This window comes from Natator depressus, chromosome 5 (genome assembly GCF_965152275.1).
Source record: "Natator depressus isolate rNatDep1 chromosome 5, rNatDep2.hap1, whole genome shotgun sequence".
NCBI lineage: Eukaryota > Metazoa > Chordata > Testudines > Cheloniidae > Natator > Natator depressus.
This window is the reverse complement of record NC_134238.1, coordinates 397,794-420,830: the sequence shown is the minus strand read 5'-3', so window position 1 is coordinate 420,830 and position 23,037 is coordinate 397,794. Positions and strand designations below refer to the sequence as shown.

Genomic DNA, 23,037 nt, shown 5'->3' with positions numbered 1-23,037 from the left:
CCCTGGGGTGGGAGCGCAGGGGGGTGTCTCCGGTTCCGGCCCCTGGGGCGCAGCCGGGCCGGTCCCTCCCGGGGTGCTGCCGCTGCTCGCCGATCCCGCCCTCCCCGCGGCTCGGCTCGCGAGCCTGTCCCTAAAAGGTGCTCGGCGGCCGGCGGGGGAGGGTCCGGGTCCCGCGGCTCCTCCCGTCCCCTCCCCGGCTTTTAGGCGCGGCGGCGGCGCCCGAGCCCCAGAGCCCGCTCCGCCCGGCCCGCTCCAGCCCCGCTCGGCCCCGCTCCGCCCGGCCCGCTCCAGCCCCGCTCCCAGCCCGGTCTCCGCCCCGCGCCGCAGCCATGGACGCCATCAAGAAGAAGATGCAGATGCTGAAGCTGGACAAGGAGAACGCGATCGACCGCGCCGAGCAGGCGGAGGCGGACAAGAAGCAGGCGGAGGATCGCTGCAAGCAGGTGTGGGGGGTGTCCGGGAGCCCCCGTCAGCGCCCCCCCCCCGAGTCCCCAGGCAGCCCCCCAGTTCCCAGGCAACCCCCCCCCAAGTTCCAGGAAGACCTGGGACCCCCCCCATGCTCCCCACGTCCCTGGGCAGCAACCCCAACGGGGCCCCTCCCAGCACCCTGGCAGTACTGTCCCCAGTCCCCAGGTAGCCCCAACACTTCCCCGAGTCCCCAGGCTCCCCAGCCCACCCTACACCTGGGCAGCAGCCTTCCTGAGTCACTAGGCAGCCCCCTCCAGCTCCCCCCCCCAGTCCCTGGGAAGCCCCCCCCCGCACACACCCGGGCAGCCCCCTCCAGTGCCCCCCCCGAGTAGCGCCCCTCTACTTTCCAGGCTGCCCCCTGTTCAGCCCCCCAGCTGGGATTAACCCTGCCCAGTATCCCCATCCAGTGACAGATTAAGCAGGGTGAGGACCGATACCCCCCTCCCTCAGGGCACCTCCCCCTTAAACCCCCATTGATAGGGTGAGGACCAAGTCACTGCACTGTTGGGGACCACTTCAGGAACCCCCAGTTCCATCCCCTGACCAGGTATCACGTTGGCCCTTCCTGGAGCTAGACTTGTAGGGGACCCATTGCAAACAGGCATCCTTCCCCCCCCCCCCCCCCCCCCGCACATCCAGGCATTGGGCACATCCTGCCCCACCCCCCTTGGACACTGCCTGTCTTACCAGCTCAGGCCCTTGGGATGGAGCCAGAATCTCGGGCTGAGTCTGGGGTTCTCTCCTCCACGCAGCGGGTTCACCAGAAATGTGGGGCGAGAACATCACTTCCCCACGTCTGTGCCAGGACCGGGGAGAGGCTGCCCTGGGCTCCCCTGGTTCTTGGAAGCCCAAGGAGACAATCCTGGGAGCCACTGTCTCTGGAGACTCTGCCCAGCACTCTCCCACTGGCCTCGGGTGCCAAGAACCGAGCTCTGTATTGGGGCCAGTCCTGGGGCAGTCACTCTGGGATGCCACCCAAGCTCGCCTTGCCCCTTTCCTGTTATCTAGCATGCTGCCTGGCTCCCGCTGAACCTCTGTCCGGGCCCCTAACCCCCTTGCTCTGATCCCCCTTCCCAGCTGGAGGAGGAGCAGCAGGCCCTGCAGAAGAAGCTGAAGGGGACTGAGGATGAGGTGGATAAATACTCCGAGTCCGTCAAAGAAGCCCAGGAGAAGCTGGAACAGGCGGAGAAGAAGGCAGCAGACGTACGTACCTACTGCCAGCCCCTCTCCCCATGAGACGGGGAAGCATCTCATGTGGGAGGGGTGGGGCCCTGTCACGGGGGGTTTAAGGGGTGGGAGCCCCATTGAGAAACCTTTCCTGGTGGAAGCAGTCAAAATCCCATCAGTTGGGACACTTACACTAAACTGGACTAAACACTAGAAAATGGACAATAGGGGCCTGACCCCTGGAGTGGGGAGGTGCAGCCCGATGGGAGGGATGGGGCGAGGGGGTGCAGTCTGGCAGGAGACGGAGGGCGGGGGAGACAGTTTGGGGTGCAGTCTGGCAGGAGACGGAGGGCGGGGGAGACAGTTTGGGGTGCAGTCTGGCGGGCGATGGGGGAGACAGTTTGAGGTGCAGTCTGCTGGGCGATAGGGAGGTAAGGGCACAGTCAGGAGGGGCAAGGGGCAGAGGGGTGCAGTTTGATGGGGGGCAGTGAGCTCCGATCTGCGGGAGGTGAGACGCTGTTTGGAGTTTGCTCATGGATGGAAGGCATTGCTGACAACACTAGATACGCTTGGAGCTCTGCAGGCCTCTGCCGTTCCAGCGGGCTGGGCCCACCTCTCTAGTAGTGGTACGGCCCTGCCAGGACTGGAGCGGTCACGGCACCCGCCGATATTGAGTATCTTCAAATCGGCAATTGGTATCTGCGGGACACAGACCAGCTCATCGGCCTCCCATAAAGTTCCAGGGTGCTTGTTAGCCTGTTCTGGGAAAGCTGAGGAGAGCCGGGAGCCAAGGGGAGGGATCAGACACCGCTCGTGTCTGTGCGTCTGAAAGAAACCCAGGGCTGGGGGGGACGAGGGGGGGCTGGAGAGTGGCTGGCTGGAAGGAAGGAGGTTGTAGCTGGGCTTGGGGAAATCCTTTTCCTCCATGAGCACCAGGGGCTGAGGGCTCCATCCCAGCCCCTCGGAAGGACAGGCCTGGAGCGGTTTTCTCTCTCTCCTGAGACAGCAGCTCCTGCCTCGGGGAAGACATTGTGTCGGGGCAGGGCACAGTGAGGAACAGCTGTGTGCAGCCCCCGGCTGCTCCAGGGAGTGGAATGGGGTGTAGTGACCCGCTGTGCCACCCAGGGTATTTGACACCCTATAAATAAATCCTCCTTTTCATAGCCAGCCCTTCTTTGATGAAAACCACCCATGACAAGTGGAAGAGAAGCTGAAGGGAGCCATCTGGAGCACAGCCAGTGGGGGAAGGGCCAAGCTTTTTAGGATCAAGAGCAAAAATTCAATCCCAGCTGGTCTGTGGAGCTAAATGGGGGAGATGTGTCCAATCTCCGAGGCAGCCACCAAGGACAGGGGAGTCCGGAGAAGGACAAGGCTGTGGGAGGGCGATACGTCCCCTCCCCCACTCCCAGGAGCAGCAAAAAGCCCTGGTTGAGTTCAGGCAGAAGGACTCTCCCATCCCACAAACATATTGATAGTCCAGGATCAGGGCCCCACTGTGCGAGGCTCTGAATAAACATGCAGGGAGACGGACCTTGCCTCAAAGAGCTTACAGTCCCAGCGCACAAGTGCCCTGCACCTACTCCTGTCACTCGAACCAGCACTAGCTGGCGGAGTCCGTACAGGCAAGGCACTGGTGCTAGTTCGCCAGGAGGGCTGCAGGGTGGTGGCCTAGTGGCCCTGGTCCCCGCGAGCGCTCCAGGTACAAAGGCGGCATGGAGGAGGCTGTTACCTCCTCCCTGTTCTCTGGCTGTTCTGGCTCTGGGACGGTCTGCTCCATTTGGAGCATGAGCCAAACCCTGCATCAGAGCCCAGCAGAACTGGGGGCGAAATCTGCAACCAGGCACTTGAGACGAGGAGAAGCTCCTCTTGGCCTCTACCTCCCTTTAATCTGAGGCAGCTGTTCTGGGGTGGTCCTGGGATGAGATCCTGGGCCCACTGAAGTCCATGGGAGTTTTGCCATTGATTTCAGGCGCGCCGTCTGCTTGGCTTAAAGGGAAAGTTATGGGGTGACCTGATCCCAGTGTGTAACGAATATTTGATAATGGGCTCGTCCGTCTCTAGCAGACAAAGATCTAACCCGACCCAAAGTCTGGAAGCTGAAACTAGACAGGTTCAGACTAGAACTAAGGGGCAGATTGCTCACAGTGACAGTCGCTAACCACTGGAACATAGGGTCGGGGCAGCTTCTCCATTCCTGGCAGTTTTTAAATCAAGACGGGATGTCTATCTGCTGTAGTTCAAATGGGAATTAATGCAGGGCAGTTCTCTGGCCTGGGTTCCACAGGGGGCAGACAAAGTGACCACAGGGGACCCTTCTGGCCTAAAACTTTAGGAATCTATTAATCAGTTGTTCTTCTGGCGGAGAAGGGGGAAGGGGCCTCCGGAACATGGGTCTGCCTGGGGCCTGGTGCTTGTCTGTATGCTGATTTAGTTAAGCCAGTGGAGAAACCTGTGTACAGACACTCTGGTTCCAAACAGGCTTGTTTCAGTTTGGCTGGTGAAGATTAAGAGCAGTTTTTAAAGTAAGTCTCCACTAAATAAAGCCCCACGACAGCGCATCTCAAACCCAGATCTACAGACTCAGCCTGTAGGCAGGGCACTAGACATAGCCGTGTAGCCATTCCCCCTGAGGCTGGAGCCTGGGCTCTGAGCGCCACCCCCCTCACCGGGTTTCAGAGCCCGAACTCTGGGCCGAGCTGTAGCAGGAGCCCCGTGAGCCAGAGGCTGTGGCCCAGGGCTCTGAAATTTCCCGCTGCAGGGTTTTGGGGGGTCTTCCGTGTAGATGCAGCCTAAGTGTCCACCGAGGGGTTAGCACTGCTTTAACTAAAGTTTTGCAAATTTGCATGTAGATTACCCCGTGGTGTGGACTAGCGCGGAGTGCAAATGGCTGGGAGTCCAACTGAGCTGCAGATGGGTGGCAGTGCAAAGGGGATGGCCCTAGGGGATGTCAGAGGCCTGGGCGGATGCAGAGTTCGCAGTGTAGTTTGCAGCGTGATGTGCAGTGCATGCTCCGCGCGGCTGGGGGGAGGGGGAGTCCCTCGTTATGTGGCTCTGATTTGGGACGACCCCTGAAATATTGTGCTTAGTGTTGGCAAACTGGCGGGTGCTCAGAGAAGAGTAACAGGAAGGCTCAAGGAGGGCTGGACAAACCTACCTAGTTTGACAACGGGGGCGAGGGGGAGTCCTGCGACCTCTCTCCACATATCTGAGAGATGTGACCCTCCAGGAGGGACGGGAATTGCTCAGGGACCAGAGGGAGAGACCAGGAGGAATGGGGTCCCATTCAGAAAAGGAAAAACAGAAAGAAATATTGGGGAAAACTTGCCGGGAGTGAGCTGAAGAGTGGAGGCCCTGCGGTGATGGGTGCTAGAGATGGACCAAGCTGGCTGGGGACCTGTGTCCCAGCGAGGGGCTGGGAGCCCCACTGCTCGGGACTGACCAGAACCCTGGACAATGAAGTGCAGGGACCAAGCCTGTCTGAACAGGATCTCTCTCTGGGAGCCCCTGAGGAGCTCTGTTCTGTGGGAGCTCTGTTCTGGGGGAGCCCCATTCCAGGGGAGGACTCTGTTCCATAACTGCTGGAGCTTATTTCCAGGATCTCTCATTGCCTAATCACCAGCGAGTGAATCCAAGGGCAGGATGGTGCTAGGAGATGGTGGGGCAGGTGCAGCAGGAGCTGGAGGGCACCTGGGAAAGGAGGAGAATAAACCTCCAGGCTGAGAATCTGGAACAGCTCCTCCCTTGGAGCCTGCGGAGCCTGCACCTCCGGAGATGGAAAGATGCTCCGTTCCTGTGAGTCTAACAGGGCAAGACAGGAGCGCCTGACCCATACAGGGCTGCTCCCAGCTCCCTGGGCCCCGATAGCCAGAGAGGCAGCTGCTTTCTGTAGAAATATTGACAAATACATTAAAATAACTAACCCTCTCTAGTGCTCGTCTGGGGACAATGGGAACGTGCCCCTGGCCCACAGCCTGAGCTGTCAAGCCTGTCTGGAGACGGGAGTGCGGCTTGCTTGCAGATGGGGTTGCGACATGCTAATGTAATTGGGTCTGTGCTAATGGGTGTTAATGTGAGCCCCGTCCTGCACACCCCGCTGAGGGGTGTCAGCTTCCAGCATAAATCCAAGTGTGGCAGGCTCAGGGATTCGCAGGTCCTTGAAATCCCAACGGTGGGGCGCGTCAGAGCTTGGTTTAGGGGTGCTGGCTGGGGGGGGCTGACTTCTCCAATCCCAAGAGCGGGGCATGTCAGAGCTCAGTGTACGGGTGCTGGCCACTGGGGGGGCCGTGCCTGGCTTCTCCAGTGCCAGCCTCTCCCAGCAGGAGGCGCTGTGGGTGCAGGGCGGGAGCACTGATTCATAGATTTTTGTAGGCTGACCTCCTGCATAGCATGGGCAAGGGAACCTCACCCAGTGACTCTGGCCGTGGAGGGAATTATTCCTGCCTGCTCTGTAATTAACACTGCGAGCCCAATAACCTGCAGTGGAACTGGCTGTGTGGGAGGCACCCAGCTGCTGCTCCAGTCTCTCCCATTTCCGAGTCCCTGGGGCAGGAGCTGGTCTGGGTGCCCATAAGCGGGCTGTGCCAGGAGCTGCAGTAGCAGAGCTGGTGTGTGTCTCTGGGGCCGAGAGTGCCGAGAAAGAAGCTGCTGGATTCCAGGACTGTGATCCTGAAAGTTCCCAGTGAGGCTGTGACAGGATCCGCCCCAGCCCACCTCCTAGTGCAGACTTTGCTCTTATTTGGTGATTCCCTGAGCCAGTGGGAGGGAGCTGGCTGGCGTCCCAGGGTGTGGCTAGAGCAGAGGCCACTTAGCAGAGCAGCTGCTCAAAGAACTGTCTCTCTGGCCCCTGAACCTGCCCCACTCCTGACAGCCAGGCCCTGACTCCCTGCCCTGTCCTGCGGCTGGTGTGAAAGTGCTATGCCTGCAGCCGGGCTCTGCATAGGCCTTGCCTGCACGGCTGAGGACCAGGGGTGACTAATGCGTGAGCGAGTGGAGCCAAGGCTCTGGGTTGTACCCTGAGGTAAATGAGCCGAGCTCAGCCCCAGGCAGGGGTACAGTGCAGCCGGGACAGCTCACCTGCCTGTTAGCCTGCAAGGAAAACAGACTTCTCAGCAGTGAAGACATAGGCCCTGCTGGGGTCCCTCAAGTGCTGGCTGGGGTCAGCGGCTGGGCTCAGCTGTTGCATATGGAGCCCAGGAATCCTTGTGCTGGCAGAGCTCTTTAAATGCAGGCGTGAAGTGCAGCTGAGCTGCCTGCTGTCTGTCGCTGTTCATTAAGGAGGGATTGAGTGTAATTCCAGGAGGGCTCTCCTTGTAACGGATCAGACCATGTCCCAGAGCATGGGACACCAGGGCATATCCCCTGACACCAGATAGCATCAGTGATGCACTCCAAGACAAGCAGGGATGAAGATAGCAAATGTGTCTGAGCACTGGGGAGCTGTGTGTGCGATTTCTTATATCCTGTGCAGAGTAGAGACCGGTGCTGCAGACATGAAATCCACAGGTCTGTCCAAGGGGCTTGCAGATCCCAGGCAAGGGGGTGGATGGTATCAGGACCGTGGGGCTTGGAGACCCTTTCCCATGGAGATGTGGTCCAAGCACAGGCAGAAGCTCAAGTCGTTCATATCTGGCTGCTGACCCTAAAGGCCCAGCTGTGCTCTAGGAGTCACTGCATGCAGCAGGCTGTCGTGCGGTTCACGTCCGCAGGCCCCGTGGTTCCTGCCTGTCGCGGGGTTCTACTCCAGTTGTTCCACAGTGCAGGGATGCTGAAATAGTGCTGGAACCTGGGGCAAATGGGGCTTAAACCTCCCAGACACCCTTCCCTTCCATTGGCATTTGGAGCAGCCACGCACCTTGGCTCTGGCTCTTGGACTTGATGCATTGCAGCCGGCCAGGATCATCCAAGGGTGCACAGCTCCCAGCGAGAAATGAATGCGAAGTGTCTGAGAACCCCCATGGGGCTGCAGTCTCAGCAGCCCCTCTAATGGCTAAGGTCAGAGCCCCTGGTCGGATGGGGAGGCCCTGCAATGATTTCATAGGGCCCAGGAGGACCCTCCAGGCCAGAGATCTGACCCGGTGACTCCTGCATTCAGCCCCTCACTTTTGGGCAAGCTAGAGACCTTTCAGAAAGATACTAGCGATAGCAGCCTGGATGAGGGGAAGGAGGTGCTGCTTCTTCCAGGAGCTCCCTTGATGTGTCTCCCTTCTTCTGCGCCTGGGCCTTCATTCCAGTCCCCCCTGCTCGGGCTTTGCTCCTCTCTTACACATCACAAACCCTGACTCACGGACATATGTTTATGGGAAACTTTGTTCTCGCCACTTCCCGGCTCCCCCTTCCTGCACCCCCCAGGGCCTCAGTGCTGTGCGCAGGACCCACCAGGGGGCAGGAAGGAGCCCTCCCAATTTCCCAGCCCCCTGACTCCATGGAGAGCAGAAGTAGGGTCCAGAAACCATGCCCATGGCTACAGCAGTGGCAAATGCAAAAAGGGGCCTCTCTGCTCAGCCCCACCTGAAAGAGACAGAGCAAACCCCTACAGCAGAGCCCCTGCTTGGGCACTCCTCTCTGGGCTCTGCAGGCCAAGCTGCTCCCTGGGACACACAGGCACGCAGAGCAGGCGCTTGTGGGCCCACCCCGCTGCAACGCTCTCTGGGCGTGGGGAGGGTGAGGGCTGGTTCCCTGGGGGAGGGAGGGGAGCCCCGCAGCTGCAGTGGGAAAAGCAGCTTGGATGCCTGGTGCTGCCTCTTTAAGAGGAGGGAAGTGTGCAAGCTCTGACACTGGGTTTCCTGAGGAGGAGATGCAGGAGAGGGGGAGGAGGAGCAGGAAAGGGGATGAAGGCAGGGAGGGGAGAGTTCGCATCCTGAGCTCTTCCTGCTGGAGCGGGAGTGGTAGTCCCACAAAGGGCTGAAGCACAGTGCGCTGGGGAGGCTGCCGCGGAGCTGTCACCGGCAGAGTCAGTGACCCAGCGAGCTCAGGCAGGAGCACGCAGCTGGCTAGGGACAGCCAGCAGGACCCAGTGGGTTGGAACCAGGCTGCATTGGAGCTCAGACTGCGCCCCAGGCCACAGACCCTGCCCCAGGCAAGCCGGGGACGCCTCTGTCCTGCTCAGGTCCCCAAGCAGCACCCTCAGGCCTCATTCCTTGGGCGTGGCCCCGGGGTGGACGATGGCCGGGAGCACCTCCATTGATGCGGTGAAGAAGAAGATCCAGAGCCTGCAGCAGGTGGCGGATGAGGCAGAGGAGCGTGCGGAGCATCTGCAGAGGGAGGTGGATGCTGAGAGACAGGCCAGGGAGCGGGTAAGGCGGTCCAGGGCTTGAAGGTCCCAGCCAGCTCCTCCCAATGCCCTTCCTGCCCCGCTCCCCCAGAGGCCTGGGTGCCAGTCTGGGTTTGACGTCCCCTCCACTCCCTGTGGTGTCAGGGCCTGGCAGGCCCAGTCAGCCCCACCCCAAGCCCTGCTGGGCTCACCGGGCACCCTTCTTGCCTGATGCTGGACTCCCCATCCAGGGAGCTTCTCCTTGCACTCACACCCCATCTGGCCCAATCCCAGCCTCCCACCACCCGCCTGTCCCCCTGCTCTCCTTGTCTCCCGCAAGTAATACCGCCCCCCCCCCCCCCCCGCTGGCTCTGTGTGGTGACCCCAGCCCTGGGCACTGCAGTGTCTGTGGTGATCAGACCCAGGCTGCCAAGGGTTACCCTGGCTGTGCAGTGGGCCCAGGAGCCCCCAGCATGCGTGGATTCAATTCTCCGGGTACCGATGCAAACAGGGCCCCCCAGCAGGGATCACACCTGCCTCAGGGCTCCGGGGTGGGGGCTGAAGGGTTTCAGAGCCAGCCAGAGTCTGAGGCAGCACTGGAGGTTTCTCCGTTCATCCCTCACGGGAGGGTGGGGCAGACCAAGAGGAAAAGAAAAGGGCGGCCAGGCGCTCAGATCCACTTACTCCCAACTTCTTCAGCCAGGGCTTTCCTCACCTGCTCCAGGCAGAACGAACCAGCCGCCGGGGCAGCAGGCTGTAGGGCCTGAGCTGCAGCAGGGAGAGCTGGGATGGGGGTCTGGGATGCACCCAGTGAGGGGCCGGGGTGTACACTGTTGGGGTTTAGCTGGGGAAGGCGGGGAGCAGACTGGGTCAAGGATGCAGCCAGGGAAAGGTTAGGACTCGGGGGGAGGGGTCTGGGAAGTAGCTGGGAGATGGGGCCTGGTGCTGTAATTCAGGCCTGGGGGTTACATAGAGTTGGGTGTGGGGGGATTTTCCCCATGGGCTGGTCCCAGGTGTGTGGTCTAGTAGGTGGGTATCCGGTGCCTGTCCCTGTGGTGATGCCAGGGCAGGGCAACAGCCAAGAATGACCCAAGTGCCAGACTCATGGCACTCTGGATGCAGTTGGCTGCCAGGAAAGCCCATCCCCATCCATGTGCCCCCTGACCTGGCTGTGGGTTTAGCAGGCCCTGTGTGGCTCAGTTTCTCTGTCCAGCTACGGGCTGCGCCTGCATCTCGGACAGTGGCCAGACCCAGCTGGGAAAGTGCCCCCCAGTAGGGATGAAGCCCTTCTTGCACCCTGGGTGCTTCTGGGGTCCCCATCACTGTGGCGTCAGTTTCAGGCCTACCGCTGGCTGCCCCAACTGACCATCCTGGTGGACTGGGTGCCCATTCCGGCAGCTTTGACTCACTGCCTAGGCCTTGCACCACGCGCTCACCTCAGTCAGTTGCTGAGCCCCGAGTCCAGAACTGGCCGTGCTCTGGGTCTGGCTGGAGGTACAGCGGGCTCTCTGTCGGGGAGGGAACATCTGCTCCAAGCTGAGGCTGCAGCCTCTGCTGTCCTGGCCCCGCCGGGATGGTACACAGGATGCAGAGCTGTGTCCCCATCTACCCCTCCCTCCCTCCGGGCTCACTGTGGCTTCCCCTTGCCTTGGGGCAGAGGAGGTGAGGGGAAGAGCCGGAGGCATTGCTGGTGGGAGTGGGGGCTGGATGATTGGCAATGACGTGGGGCGGGTGCAGGAGCAGTGGTACAGCTGAAGGGGCTGCCTTCTCCCTTGCTGCGCCGCATCTGTGCGGCCCCGATTAACCCAAGCTGACCCGACCGGCTCTCGGTGTCAACTGGCTCCCAGGGTTCAGGGCAGCCCAAGGGACAGTCCCACTGTGCTCCCCGGTGGAGTCACAGCCAGTTACTTGAGCAGGGATTCGAGAGGCCCTGGGAGCTGGCTCATTGCCCTGTGGGGCTGGGGACAGGCAGTGGGCAGTGCTGGGCCGCCTAAGGGGGGCAAGGGGCAGGCAGCTCTGAAAGCCTGTCGGGCTGGATCTGGCCTGGGAAGCCATCCTCGAACGCTGGTGTAACTGCCTGACCCGGCCCTGAGTCGGGTGGGAGTGGACCAGCTCCAGCAGCACATGATCCCATCCAGGGCTCTGTGCTCGACCCAGATCAGTTAGGCCTCGTCCCTGGGAACGGCGGTAGGCTTGGTGGCCAGCTCTGTCGTTTCACAGCAAGGGACAGATCGGCCGCCCTTGCTGACACTGCTGGTTCTCCCAGCAGCCTTCGCCTCCACCGCCCCCTCGGTGCTGCACTCAGCTGTAGGGACGAGCCATGGGGGAAGGGGTAGCTTGGGACTGGTTCTGCTCAGAAAGACCCCCAAGGATCCAAAAGCACTAGCTGGCCTAGGCCCCAGTGATCTCAGAGGCCCCCTCTCTTGCAGGGACTTGCAGGAGGGGTGTCAACCATTCTCGGGGTGGCGTCCTTGCCTCTGGGATTCTCACCAATGGAAATATGTGTGTGGCCAAGCCTGGCCACTTCCAGAGCAGTGAGACGCAGGTGTCCAGGCCTCCGCTGGCTGCAAGCGCTCTCCCTAGCCCTGCCCTGTAAGGGCAGTAGCTGAGTGCCGGGGGGGCGGGGGGGGTGCGGAAAAGGCACTCCATTTGTAATGCGCTCCCGGATGCCAGAGCGACAGGTGCCTCAAATACTTTCCATGGTATCCCCACTGCTGGGGAGTGCAGGGCTGCCTGCCAGGAGAGGGGTTAGACTCAGACACTCAGAGATGTGGGGACCCAAAGAGGCCATTATGAGCACAGGCCAGAGAATGTCACCCAGCGATTGCCACCTCCAGCCCATCCGTTCCAGTGGGGTGGGTCTGGGAGAGAGAATCCAGAACCCACCGAGCCCTTACTGTTAAAAACTGCAGCTTAGTTCTAGTCTGAATGTGTCTCGTTTCAGCTGCCAGCCGCTGGCTCTCCCTCTGCCTTTGTGTGTCAGGGGCAGGAGCCCTGTGCTACCAGGCAGCCCTTCCCCGTGTAGGTAGCTGTAGAACATCGTCAAGTCACCTCTTGACTTCTCTTAGATTGAGCTTCTTCAGTCTCTCGCTGTCGGGCTAGCTTGCCTGACCTCGCATCATCCTTGTAACTTTCTTCTGAACCCTTCCAGTTTGTCAGCAAAGTGTGGCCCCCGAAACTGGCCATGGGATCCAGGAATGGTCTCGCTAATGCCACCTCCCTACTCCCTTTGCTAGCCCTTGTTTATACATCCAGGGATTGCCATAGCCTTTTTCGCCACAGCATCACATGGGGAGCTCATGTTCCCAGAGGAAGTCTGGATAATCAGGAGTCTGGCCTGCTTCAGGCCATAGCAGAGAGGCCTTCTTCAGGGAAGCTGCTCCTGCCATAAGTAGCATGAGGAGGAGAGGAGAGGAGAAAGCCCTATCGGTGGGTTAGAGAGAGAGCCCTATAGGCGGGTTACGGGTGTCTTGGGCAGAGTCCCCTGGGAGGGGGTCCCAGCAGGGAACTTCACATGCAGGACTGGGCCTTGCTGATCTGATCTGACTCTGGGAGGAGTTCAGCTGGGCAGAGGAGGGCATTCCCTGGCTGGGTGCGGCTGGGCTAGAGGCTGCTTTCCTGGGGCAGCACTAGCAGGCCCAAGTGCTCCTGTTCCTGGCTGTGTTGTTGGGATCGTGTACCTGAGGCTGGGTGGAGCAGACTCTGCCAGGAGCTTCCTGGGCAGGGTGCCCTGCAGGGAGCTTTCCTATTGTTCCCGCAGCCCCAGTCTGCTCACGCTGTGGTGCTCATTGGCTGCAGGGGAAGCCGGGCCGCCCTGCCCAGTAACATGATCTCTAGGAGAGAGCCTGGCAGGTCATTCCAGCGCTGGGCCTGGCTGAGGGCCAGGAGCCACCGGAAACTCTCAATAGAGCAGTTGCGCTGCGTGGCTTCCTGCCCTGACTCCAGGAGGGAAGGGACCTGGGACCTCGGTTTGGAAGGGCCCGGTCCTGGCTTGCGCGTCCCAAGGGCTGAACCTGGCCAGGTGGAGGTGGGGGGTGGGGGTGGGGAGGTTGTCTCCTCTGATCTCCCTACTAGTGTGTGCTAAGTCCTGCCCTGTTCCTGGCTTCCTCTGTTCTATGACCATGCTGCAGGGAAACCCTGGCATGCCGGGGAGTGAGCATGGCTGGAGGGGAAGGGGGCCCCAGTCGGGAGAAGGGGGCTCTGCCCACCCCCTGAGTCCCTGTAACCAACATAGGCCAAGTACATTATTGCAGGCCCTGTGGGGTCAGGTAGCTTTCTGTGGCCTGGCTAACACCTGCTGGTGCTGGGGGGGCCCCACTGGAGTCCCATCACTGCTGTGCCTTGTGCCAGGCAGGGACTATTCTTTGGGAGCCTTCCCAGCCCTTGTGGCATGATGTGGAGCCAGCGAACCCAGCCCGGACCCCAGCATGGCAGCACAGTGCTCCAGGGGGAGAGGGTTGGGGTAGGAGAGCAGCCCACTGTGGGCTCCCTGGGGCCTTCTGCCCAAAGCCCCTTCTAAAGCCAAGCCCACCCCCTTTCCCTGCTGCCTTGGTGTCTGGCCGGGGAGGAGGTGGCATTGTGGAGTTACAGCCAGCGAAGGGCAGGTCTGGGTCTGCCTGTAACTGGGGAGGGGGCAAGGTCTCTGGAGGGTTTGTCTGTCCCTGAGGGCAGAGCTGCTGGAACACTTTGCATAGTGTGGGTGCTGAGAGCCATTGGACCAATCTGTAATCCTGTACGGATGGAAACCACTTCAAGCTGGGGGTGTGCCCCCCCAGCACCCCTAGTTCCAGCACCCCTGCCTGGTGGTGGGGGTGTTCCTGCGGACATGGGAGGCCAGGGAAGGGGACATAGGGCAGGGTCATGATGGCATGAGGGGGTGTCCCTAACTCTGCAGGCTCACCCCTGTTCTGTGTGCTCTGCTTTCTGGGTCCTGGTGCGCAGATCCCAGCCTCCTGGGCAGGGCACTCAGTAGCCAGTGCTGGGGTGACGGTGCCTGGTGGCCTGTGCCCTGGGGGGTGCTGAGTAGCACTGAGCCACGCTCTCCTCTCCCCGCAGAGTTCAGCGCTTGGGGGCTGTTGCACCCGCTGGAGGCATTTCCGGGGCAGAGCTCAGGCCTCCGAGAGTAGGAGCAAGGCGAGAGTTACCAAATGGAAAGAAAAGCTGGTCAGATGCTGGAGGGAGGGAGGGGAGGGGGGAGTGGTATGGAGCTGGGGGAGCTAGCGTGGGGCTGGGGAGCTGGCATATGGCATGGGAGGCTGGTGCGGGGCTGGGGGGGGGGGTCTGTCCATGGGGCCGGCAGGGGTCTGTCTCCCAGTCCACGCTCTGGCTCCCGCTGCAGGAGTGTGCCTGTACTCCCCACACCCCCTGCCAAGAGCTCTCTCTGGCCTCTCTTCCCCCCGCCCCCCACTGCCCATGCTCTCATCCCACTCCCCGCCCCGCCCCGCCCCACCCCAGTCTCCTCTGCCTTGGCTCGCCTACCCCCTTCCCTTCACCCCAGGGAACCCAGCCTGTGGGGAAGGGGTGGTGCTTGGAGCCTGGGAATATGCTGGTTTCTGGCCTTTGGGGCTCCTTGCAGCCTGGCCTTGGCTGTGGGCCAGCCCCATGGAGGCGCTTTGCCGGATTCCGTCCCTGGGGACTGTAAATCAGGGAGGGCTCAGGCCTGGCCCAGTTCTGCCCCCCCTGGCTGAGGAGCCCAGCCAATCTCCGGCCAGAGGTGGCAGAGAGTGACCGGGGCCCCGAGGGCATCCGCAGGCCCCCCAGCCTCGAGGTCCCCTCCCCAGCCTAGCCAGTGCTGCCTCCGGCAGCCGGGGTGGGGGAGGGGACCCCGCACGGGCAGCCTTGCTGGCTTCAGTAAACAGGAAACCCACAAGTTGTTCCAATCTCCTTTTTGGGAGCGAATCTGTGCCGGGCATTCCTGCTCCTTTACTCACCGCTCTGCAAACCCAAACGCTGCCCCGCACCACCCTGCCGGGGAAGACTGCCACCTCCCTCGCCGGGCTCAGCGGGCCGGTGGGGGCCAGCCAGGACTGACCGGGCTGGGCTCTGGCTCACAGGGGCATGTGGGGGGGCTCCTGGGCTGTGTCTGCCCTGCAGCGGGGAGCCAGCCTCCGAGCCCGGGACAGTCGTGCGCTGGTGGGGCCCGAGGTTGGGCACTAAACGAGCAGTGTGGAGACTGCGGCCCCCTGAGCTCAGAGCCAACATCGGCCGGGTGTGAAGGCCCTGCTCGCACAAGTCTATCTGCCCAGGCTGGCATGCTGACCGGACTGGGCTTTGGCTTGGGGTGGGGGTGTGTGTCTATCTGTCCATCCATCCGTCTGTCTATCCGTTCTTAGGACGGGGCTGGACTCTGGGAGCACTGGCACCGACTCCGGGGGTGCTTTGGGGCTGGAGCACCCACGGGAAAAAAAATAGAGGGTGCTCAGCACCCGCCAGCCCCCGCTGTTCAGTGCCGCCAGCGCCAATCAGTGGTTTGGCAGTGCCTCTGATGAGCTAATCAGGAGCACTGCCAAACAGCTGTTTGATGGCTGGGGGAGAGGCTTGGGGGAGGGCCGAGAGCAGTGAGCAGCAGGTGGGTGGGGCCTCGGGGTGGAGCAGGGGCAGGAAGAGGCGAAGTGAGGACGGGGCCTTGGGGCGGAGCAAGGATGGAGAGTGCCCCCCCCACACACACCCGGGAAAACTAGAAGTCAGCGCCTATGTCTGGGAGGACGGTGCAGGGTCCACTGGGGGCGGTTCCTTGGGGCTGAGCTGGACTCTGGGGAGAGGTGCAGGATTCACTGGACTCAAGCGCTGGCTAGATTGTGTGGTCCAAAACCCAGATGAGATGTCAGGAATACAGAATAGGATGGAGAGTAAGATGGAGAATTTTGAATGGCTTTATGTAAATCAATGGTTTGGCCTCCCTTGGGCACCCTGTCTCAGAAAGGATATTGCAGAATTAGAGGGGTTCAGAGAAGGGCGATGAGAATGATCAGGGGCCTGGAAAAACTCCTGTGAGGGGAGAGTGCACTGATCAAGATTGTTACCTTAGAGAGACAAATAAGAGGGGGACATGACAAAAGCATCTAAAACAATCAATGGTCTAGAGCAGGGGTTCTCAAACTGGGGGGTGTAACCTCTCAGAGGCTCGCGAGGTTATTATGTGGGGGTCACGAGCTGTCAGCATCCACCCCAAACCCCGCTTTGCCTCCAGCATTTATAATAGTGTTAAATTAAAAACACTTTTTAAATATTTATAAGGGGGGTCGGACTCAGAGGCTTGCTGTGTGAAAGGAGTCACCAATACAAAAATATGAGAACTGCTGATCTAGAGAATGTAGATTGGGAACTTCTGCTGTCCCTGAACCCAGGGTCAGTGAAAGAAATTTAAAGGTGGCAAATTAAAAAGTAACAGAAGGAAATGATTTGTCACACAATTCATAATTATCCTGTGGAACTCACTGCCACAAGACATTCAGGCCAAAATTTAGCCCAATTCAAAGAAGGATTGGATCCTTATATAGATAAGAATATCCAGGGCTATCCTAGTTACTGCTACCATAAATTCTGGCAAGTATACTCAACCTCGTGCTTCAGGGGCTTGAGCCAATCTCAAAGAATTCGAGACCAGGACAAGATTTGGTGTGGGGGCAGATTACTCCACCTCTCCCTACTGTGGGCATCTTGCACGAACATTTGAAGCATCTGATGCTGGCCCCTCTCAGAGGCCGGCGGTTGTGCAGGATGGACCCCTGGCTGATCCAGGCAGTGATTCCTGTGGCCTCTGCGCAGGGTCCCAGTGCTGAAGGGCTCACGCACTTTCAGTGGCTCTCGGCCCTTTTCCAGCTCTGGGGTGGGACTGACTCTGGTGCTGCTTCTCCCTCAGGCTGAGTCTGATGTGGCCTCCCTGAACCGCCGTATCCAGCTGGTGGAAGAGGAGCTGGACCGAGCCCAGGAGCGCCTGGCCACTGCGCTGCAGAAGCTGGAGGAGGCTGAGAAAGCAGCTGATGAGAGCGAGAGGTGTGTGGTTGGTGGGAAGGGAGGAGTATGGAGGGGGATGGGGCTTGGCAGCTGCGGGGGGAGGGCGCGGGTTGGCCTGGATGTGGCCGCTTGCCCCCATGGGATTGCTCCGGGATTGCTCCAAGCCCCCGTCCCATGGAAGTGGGGTCCTGCTGGTGTCACAGACAGCAACGGGCAGCTGGGCCCCATGCTAAGCTCCATGTCAGGGCGAGATGGGGGCAGGAGCGGTGGAAGCGCCCTGAAGGTGGAGGGCCCACAGGCACTCTTCCCACAAGGCCCCGCCCCTTCCCACAAGGCCCCGCTCCCATGCTGCCTCTTGCCCCCAACACCCCGCTTGCTCTTCTCCACTCCTTTTGGCCTCCTCCCCCGTCTCTCGCTCTTAGGGGAAGTGTTTAGCCCTCCCACTTTTAAAAGTGCAGGGGCCATGGCCCCCTAGCTGCCCCTTTTGGCATCCCTGGACGGGGGCAGTTTGGGGCAGGAGATCAGGCTGCAGATAAGATTGCAGCACGACAGCAGCCTGCCCGAGGCCGGCTGTGCTCTCGGTTGCCATGAGCGGTATGTTGGACAGTTGAAAGTGCCAGTTACTGCTCTCAAACAGGGGCACCTCCGGCCTCTTCTCTCTTGCTCGGCAGGGTCACGTGGCCCCTGGAGCAGGCTCAGCTTGTGCCAGCACTAAGATTTCATGGGGCTTTTCAAAAGCTAGGGTCTAGCTCTCTAGACTTCAAGTATCACAGCGACTGGGACAGGAGCTCTGGGAGGTGTGAACTGCCCCACATGCTGGGGACCTCACCAAGGTGTTGACTCTAAAGCCTAATGATAACACTTTTGCAATGTCCTAATTAATTAGTCAGTTGCTAATCGTTTGGCCTTCAGGAGGGGGCAGAAGGGAGGTAATGCGGAGACACACACACAAAGGTAGTGAAAGGGAGCGGATGGCAAACGTGGCTGGGGAAGGGAGACGCAGAGGACAGAAACAGCTCCCAGAAATGGTCCTGAAGGGGAGCGTGTTCCCGCTGGGTGATGCTGGGTGTGGCTGTAAGGTGCTGAGCAGATAACAAATAGAGTTTCCCCCATGCTCTATGCAAATTCTTAGTGACCCCTGAGTGGGCTCCGCCATTCATGGCTGAGTGTCTAGAGTTCAGAATATATACCCAGCCTGCGGGCCATAATTAAAAGGGGACTTAGGCCTTCCCCAGGGGGCAAGTGACAGTCCTGCTCTAGGTGATACTTGTTGTCTCAGGCAGGGCTCATCAGTCCTGAAACTCTTTCTTTCCCCACGCTGATTGCTGAGGTCTCTGGCACCTTCCAGCTGCGCGTTAAGCCCTGTGGCTAACATCTGTCACGCGTGCCTGTCCTCTCCCCAGGTGAGGACCCAGTTGTGCAGTGCAGGGCTTGATTTTGGTAGGGCTATTAGGTTTTTTGAACACGTCCATGCTGCCCAGTGTCTGTGTCAGCAAAGGAGAGCTGGAGAAGCACACTGGCCCTGGGACTGGAAGGTGGGGAGTTTGTGATGGTACTAGGCTCCTGAGGGAGTTCTTTTCACAGTCTCAGCTGGTCCCAGAAAGCTCTGTCTCGCACCCAGATGCACTGTAGCCTCCAGGGGGAGAGTCCCATTGTGCCAAGGAGCAGAATTGGTGATCAGGGCTTCATCCTGGAGCTTTAGGTCCTTTTAGATATGCTGGACCCAGGCCATTGAGCATCTTGGAAATAAGGACCAAAGCCGGACTCTCTCTCCTATGGGAAACCAGCGTGGAGAGCAGGGAACTGGTCAGATATGCAAATTCAGCACTAGTGTAGCGCAGGGTAGTCTCCTGGAAAGCCCAGTAGTCTGCCCTGTCCTCTAGAAGCCACCAGTGAACCCTGAAGACCTCTCCAGCCTCCTGTTCCATGGTAAAATAATCAAGGCTCCAACATGCACCGTGATTGTGGATGCACGGGATTCTGGGTTCAGACTAGTGCACAACACAGAGACTGCTCTAGTGGCGCTGAGAGATTGCCTTGGGCCATGGATGCAGGTAAGGTCACCATGCTCATGCTGCCGCACTGCAGTGGACCACAGGTACTAACTCACCTACGTGACAGAGGAGCCGATGGCCCAGCACTCCAGTGAGCGATCATTCCTCTCCAGCAGGACTTGGGGAGTGGTGATGGGTAGCTCCGAAGGCTTAGAATAATAGAATCATAGAATATCAGGGTTGGAAGTGACCTCAGGAGGTCATCTAGTCCAACCCCCTGCTCAAAGCAGGACCAATCCCCGACTAAATCATCTCAGCCAGGGCTTTGTCAAGCCTGACCTTAAAAACTTCTAAGGAAGGAAATTCCACCACCTCCCTAGGTAACGCATTCCAGTGTTTCACCACCCTCCTAGTGAAAAAGTTTTTCCTAATATCCAACCTAAACCTCCCCCACTGCAACTTGAGACCATTGCTCCTTGTTCTGTCATCTGCTACCACTGAGAACAGTCTAGATCCATCCTCTTTGGAACCCCCTTTCAGGTAGTTGAAAGCAGCTATCAAATCCACCCTCATTCTTCTCTTCCGCAGACTAAACAATCCTATTTCCCTCAGTCTCTCCTCATAAGTCATGTGTTTCAGTCCCCTAATAATTTTTGTTGCCCTCCACTGGATGTTTTCCAGTTTTTCCACATCCTTCTTGTAGTGTGGGGCCCAAAACTGGACACAGTACTCCAGATGAGGCCTCACCAATGTCGAATAGAGGGGAACGATCACGTCCTTCGATCTGCTGGCAATGACCCTACACTTATACATCCCAAAATGCCATTGGCCTTCTTGGCAACAAGGGCACACTGTTGACTCCTATCCAGCTTCTCGTCCACTGTCACCCCTAGGGTCCTTTTCCGCAGAACTGCTGCCTAGCCATTCGGTCCCTAGTTTGTAGCGGTGCATGGGATTCTTCCATCCTAAGTGCAGGACTCTGCACTTGTCCTTGTTGAACCTCATCAGATTTCTTTTGGCACAGTCCTCTAATTTATCTAGGGCCCTTTGTATCCTATCCCTACCCTCCAGCGTATCTACCTCTCCTCCCAGTTTAGTGTCATCTGCAAACTTGCTGAGGGTGCAATCCACACCATCCTCCAGATCATTTATGAAGATATTGAACAAAACCGGCCCCAGGACCGACCCTTGGGGCACTCCACTTGATACCGGCTGCCAACTAGACATGGAGCCATTGATCACTACCCGTTGAGCCCGACAATCTAGCCAACTTTCTATCCACCTTCCAGTCCATTCATCCAGCCCATGCTTCTTTAACTTGCTGGCAAGAATACTGTGGGAGACTGTGTCAAAAGCTTTGCTAAAGTCAAGGAACAACACTTCCACTGCTTTTCCCTCATCCACAGAGCCAGTTATCTCGTCATAGAAGGCAATTAGATTAGTCAGGCATGACTTGCTCTTGGTGAATCCATGCTGACTGTTCCTGATCACTTTCCTCTAAGTGCGTCAGAATTGATTCCTTGAGGACCTGCTCCATGAGGCCTCTCCTCAATGTCTACGTGACTCCACTGGGAGACAGAGGAAGACACCAGGGTTCAGTTGCTAACGACACTCAACTATCTACTAGTTCACCACCGATGCAGCCACCACCACGACTAAGATGTCACTCACAGTACGTCCCAGAGATCGGTTCTTGGATGGAGGGCAGTTGGCTTGCAGCTGGAGACCCCAGACAAGACCAAAGTGATGCTGTTGGAAAGATTTTGTCCCCACCTTCCATTCACCAGAGTTGTGCAAAGCCTTGGGGTCCTGTTTGACTCCTTGTTAAGTTTTGGGGAACCAGGGAGTAGCTGTCTAAAAATGCCTTATTTCACCTCCAGTTCACTAGGAATCTCTGTCCCTTCCCCCTGGCCGAGGGCCTGGGCCCGATGACCCTTGTGTCCATCACTCAAGGCTGGGTCACTGTAGCTCCCTTGGCTGCCTGCCTTCTCCATGGTCCAGGCACTGGTCTGCATTGCCCACACCAGTGAGCTGCTGATCCGAGTCGACAGACTGAGCTGGCAGGGCCTGCGCTACCTGCTAACACTAGCCGGTCGACGTGGCTCGGCTGGAGCTCGGGCTCTGAAACCTAGGGTGGGGCTGGGCTTTGAGCCCGTACTAGAGCCCGAGCTGCAACTTGAGAGTGTATCAGGGGCCCCAGGAGCCCGAGCTTGTCAACCTGGCTCAGAGGCTCACAGCTGAGGGCTACTGCTGGCTGTCTGCACAGGGGGCCCCTGCTCCTGTCCCTCCATGGGCTCCCAGCCCGTTTGGATGATTTGATCCTTTGCTGTAAGCTTTTGTGTACTATGTGGGCGCTATTTGGGCAGATGGGGTGTCAGGGCGGTGAGTATCACTAGTGGGGGAGAGGAGGGTGTAAGGGTGTCCTGAAGATGGTCAGACTGAATTTGCCTGATCTCCACTGGGAGGTTTTTCTGCAGCTGGCTTCCCTTGATGGAGAATGCTGTGTTCCCAGCTCTCCCAAGCTTTGGGCTGGGCTTTGTCATCTGCACTGTCCCAGAGGGGCCCATGTCCACTAGTGGTTTCGCTCTTACTACTGACTCTGAAGGAGGCACTCAGATGCTGTGGTGATGGGTGGCAGGACAGATACCTAACACAGAGGGTGCAGAACTAGCGCTGAGTGTGAGCTAGGATGGGGCTGAAGGGGGCTGCTAGCTCAATGCTAGGAGTATATGACTCCATGTGGCAATGATCTGAGAGGGGTGAGGGATGTGGCAGGATGGGCACTGGGATAAGTGTGAGGCTAATTCCCAAGACCGGAAGATGATCTGGAACATGGGAATGATTTAATTCACTGGGAGGGGTGGGGTGCGCAGGGCTGCAAAAAGAGAGGGCGCATGTGCCAGATTGCAGCAGGTGTGGGGCACTCCGGCGTGGGGCAGAGCTGGGACGCTCTGGCGTGGGGCAGAGCTGGGGTGCTCTAGCTTGCTGTGACGCAAGTTGGGTGCTCTAGATCATACCTGAATTTCGGGGCAGTCTAGATCTCAGCCGTAACACTGTGGTTTGGATTTTCTTCAGAGGCATGAAAGTCATCGAGAACCGGGCCATGAAGGATGAGGAGAAAATGGAGCTCCAGGAGATGCAGCTGAAAGAGGCCAAGCACATAGCTGAGGAGGCCGACCGCAAATACGAGGAGGTGAGAACCAGCCCTTCCCAATGACCATCGTTCCTGGGGCTCCTGCTGACACCCCCAGGAGCACCCAACGCTCTGGCTGGCTCACACCGAGGATGGCCTAGTGCGTTGGAGCACTGCCATGGGGGAGGGGTGCATGCCTCTGGGGGCTGGCAGCTCCTGGCAACACCCCCGTTCGTAGGAGAGGTCCCAGGAGAATGGAGCATGAGCAAGTGGGTCCTGCTGCTGCGGCCCCTGCCCACCCTCTGCTCTCTGCCTGCTCCCATTGTCTCTGGGGGGCATCTCCTCTGCCAGCTGCCACTGCCACCCTGGGGGGGTGCCCCCCCACCAGGCTCTTTCCCTGCTGCCACTTGGCTCTGGGGAGCACCCCACCCCCTGCCTGATGCCACACTGGGCAGCACCCCACGTGCCATGTCCTCTGCCTCCCAGCACCACTACATGCAGGGGCCACCATCCACCTCCCAGCTGGTCCCTCTGCCGGCTACCCGCCCCCCCACCCCGAGGCGCCTCTCTGCAGCCACCACCGCAGTGCAGGGGGCTGCTGCCGAGCTGTGTTCCCGCAGCTGCCACCCTGCGGGGCCTGCACCAGGCTGACAGTCTCTCCTCTGCCGGGCCTGCCAGGTTGCCCGTAAGCTGGTGATCATTGAGGGGGAGCTGGAGCGCTCGGAGGAAAGGGCGGAGGTTGCAGAAAGGTGAGTACTGTCTCTACCCTCCGGGCAACTGGGGGAGGGCATGGGGATGGGGTTTCTTGGGCCCCTACTTTCTGCTTCTACCCCCACCCCCAGATGAGGCTGACCTGGGATGCAGCCCTCGGGGAGCTAAGCCACGTAGGGCACTCAGCGGGCAGCCAGAGCCCATGGCTGGGGTGAGTCCCTTCCCTTGGTTCTCCAGCAGGGGGCAACACTGACCCCATTAGAGGCACAGAATTCAGGTGCAGCGCGGTGAGGTTTCTATGGGGCTGACGGAGCAGGTGGTCCAATCCTAGGGGGGCCCCTGGCTCTCTGTCTCTGATC

At 59.4% G+C, this 23,037-nt stretch overlaps 1 protein-coding gene across 13 annotated transcripts in view; it reads left to right on the top strand.

Annotated features, from left to right (window-relative positions):
* Nucleotides 1-285: 285 nt before the first annotated feature.
* The window catches only part of TPM2 (tropomyosin 2), a 30,068-nt gene continuing 7,316 nt past the window's right edge, over nucleotides 286-23,037 (top strand). For 6 of the 13 annotated variants that reach the window (XM_074952176.1, XM_074952174.1, XM_074952172.1 and 3 more), the window contains exons 1-5: nucleotides 286-443; nucleotides 1,546-1,671; nucleotides 16,746-16,879; nucleotides 21,910-22,027; nucleotides 22,646-22,716. In XM_074952176.1, coding sequence (XP_074808277.1) covers nucleotides 330-443; nucleotides 1,546-1,671; nucleotides 16,746-16,879; nucleotides 21,910-22,027; nucleotides 22,646-22,716 — 563 coding nt within the window. In that variant the 5' untranslated portion in view covers nucleotides 286-329. Of the gene's footprint in view, nucleotides 444-1,545; nucleotides 1,672-8,448; nucleotides 8,928-12,769; nucleotides 12,906-16,745; nucleotides 16,880-21,909; nucleotides 22,028-22,645; nucleotides 22,717-23,037 lie in introns of those variants that run through there. The other 7 variants (XM_074952181.1, XM_074952177.1, XM_074952178.1 and 4 more) reach the window with 5 other exon arrangements.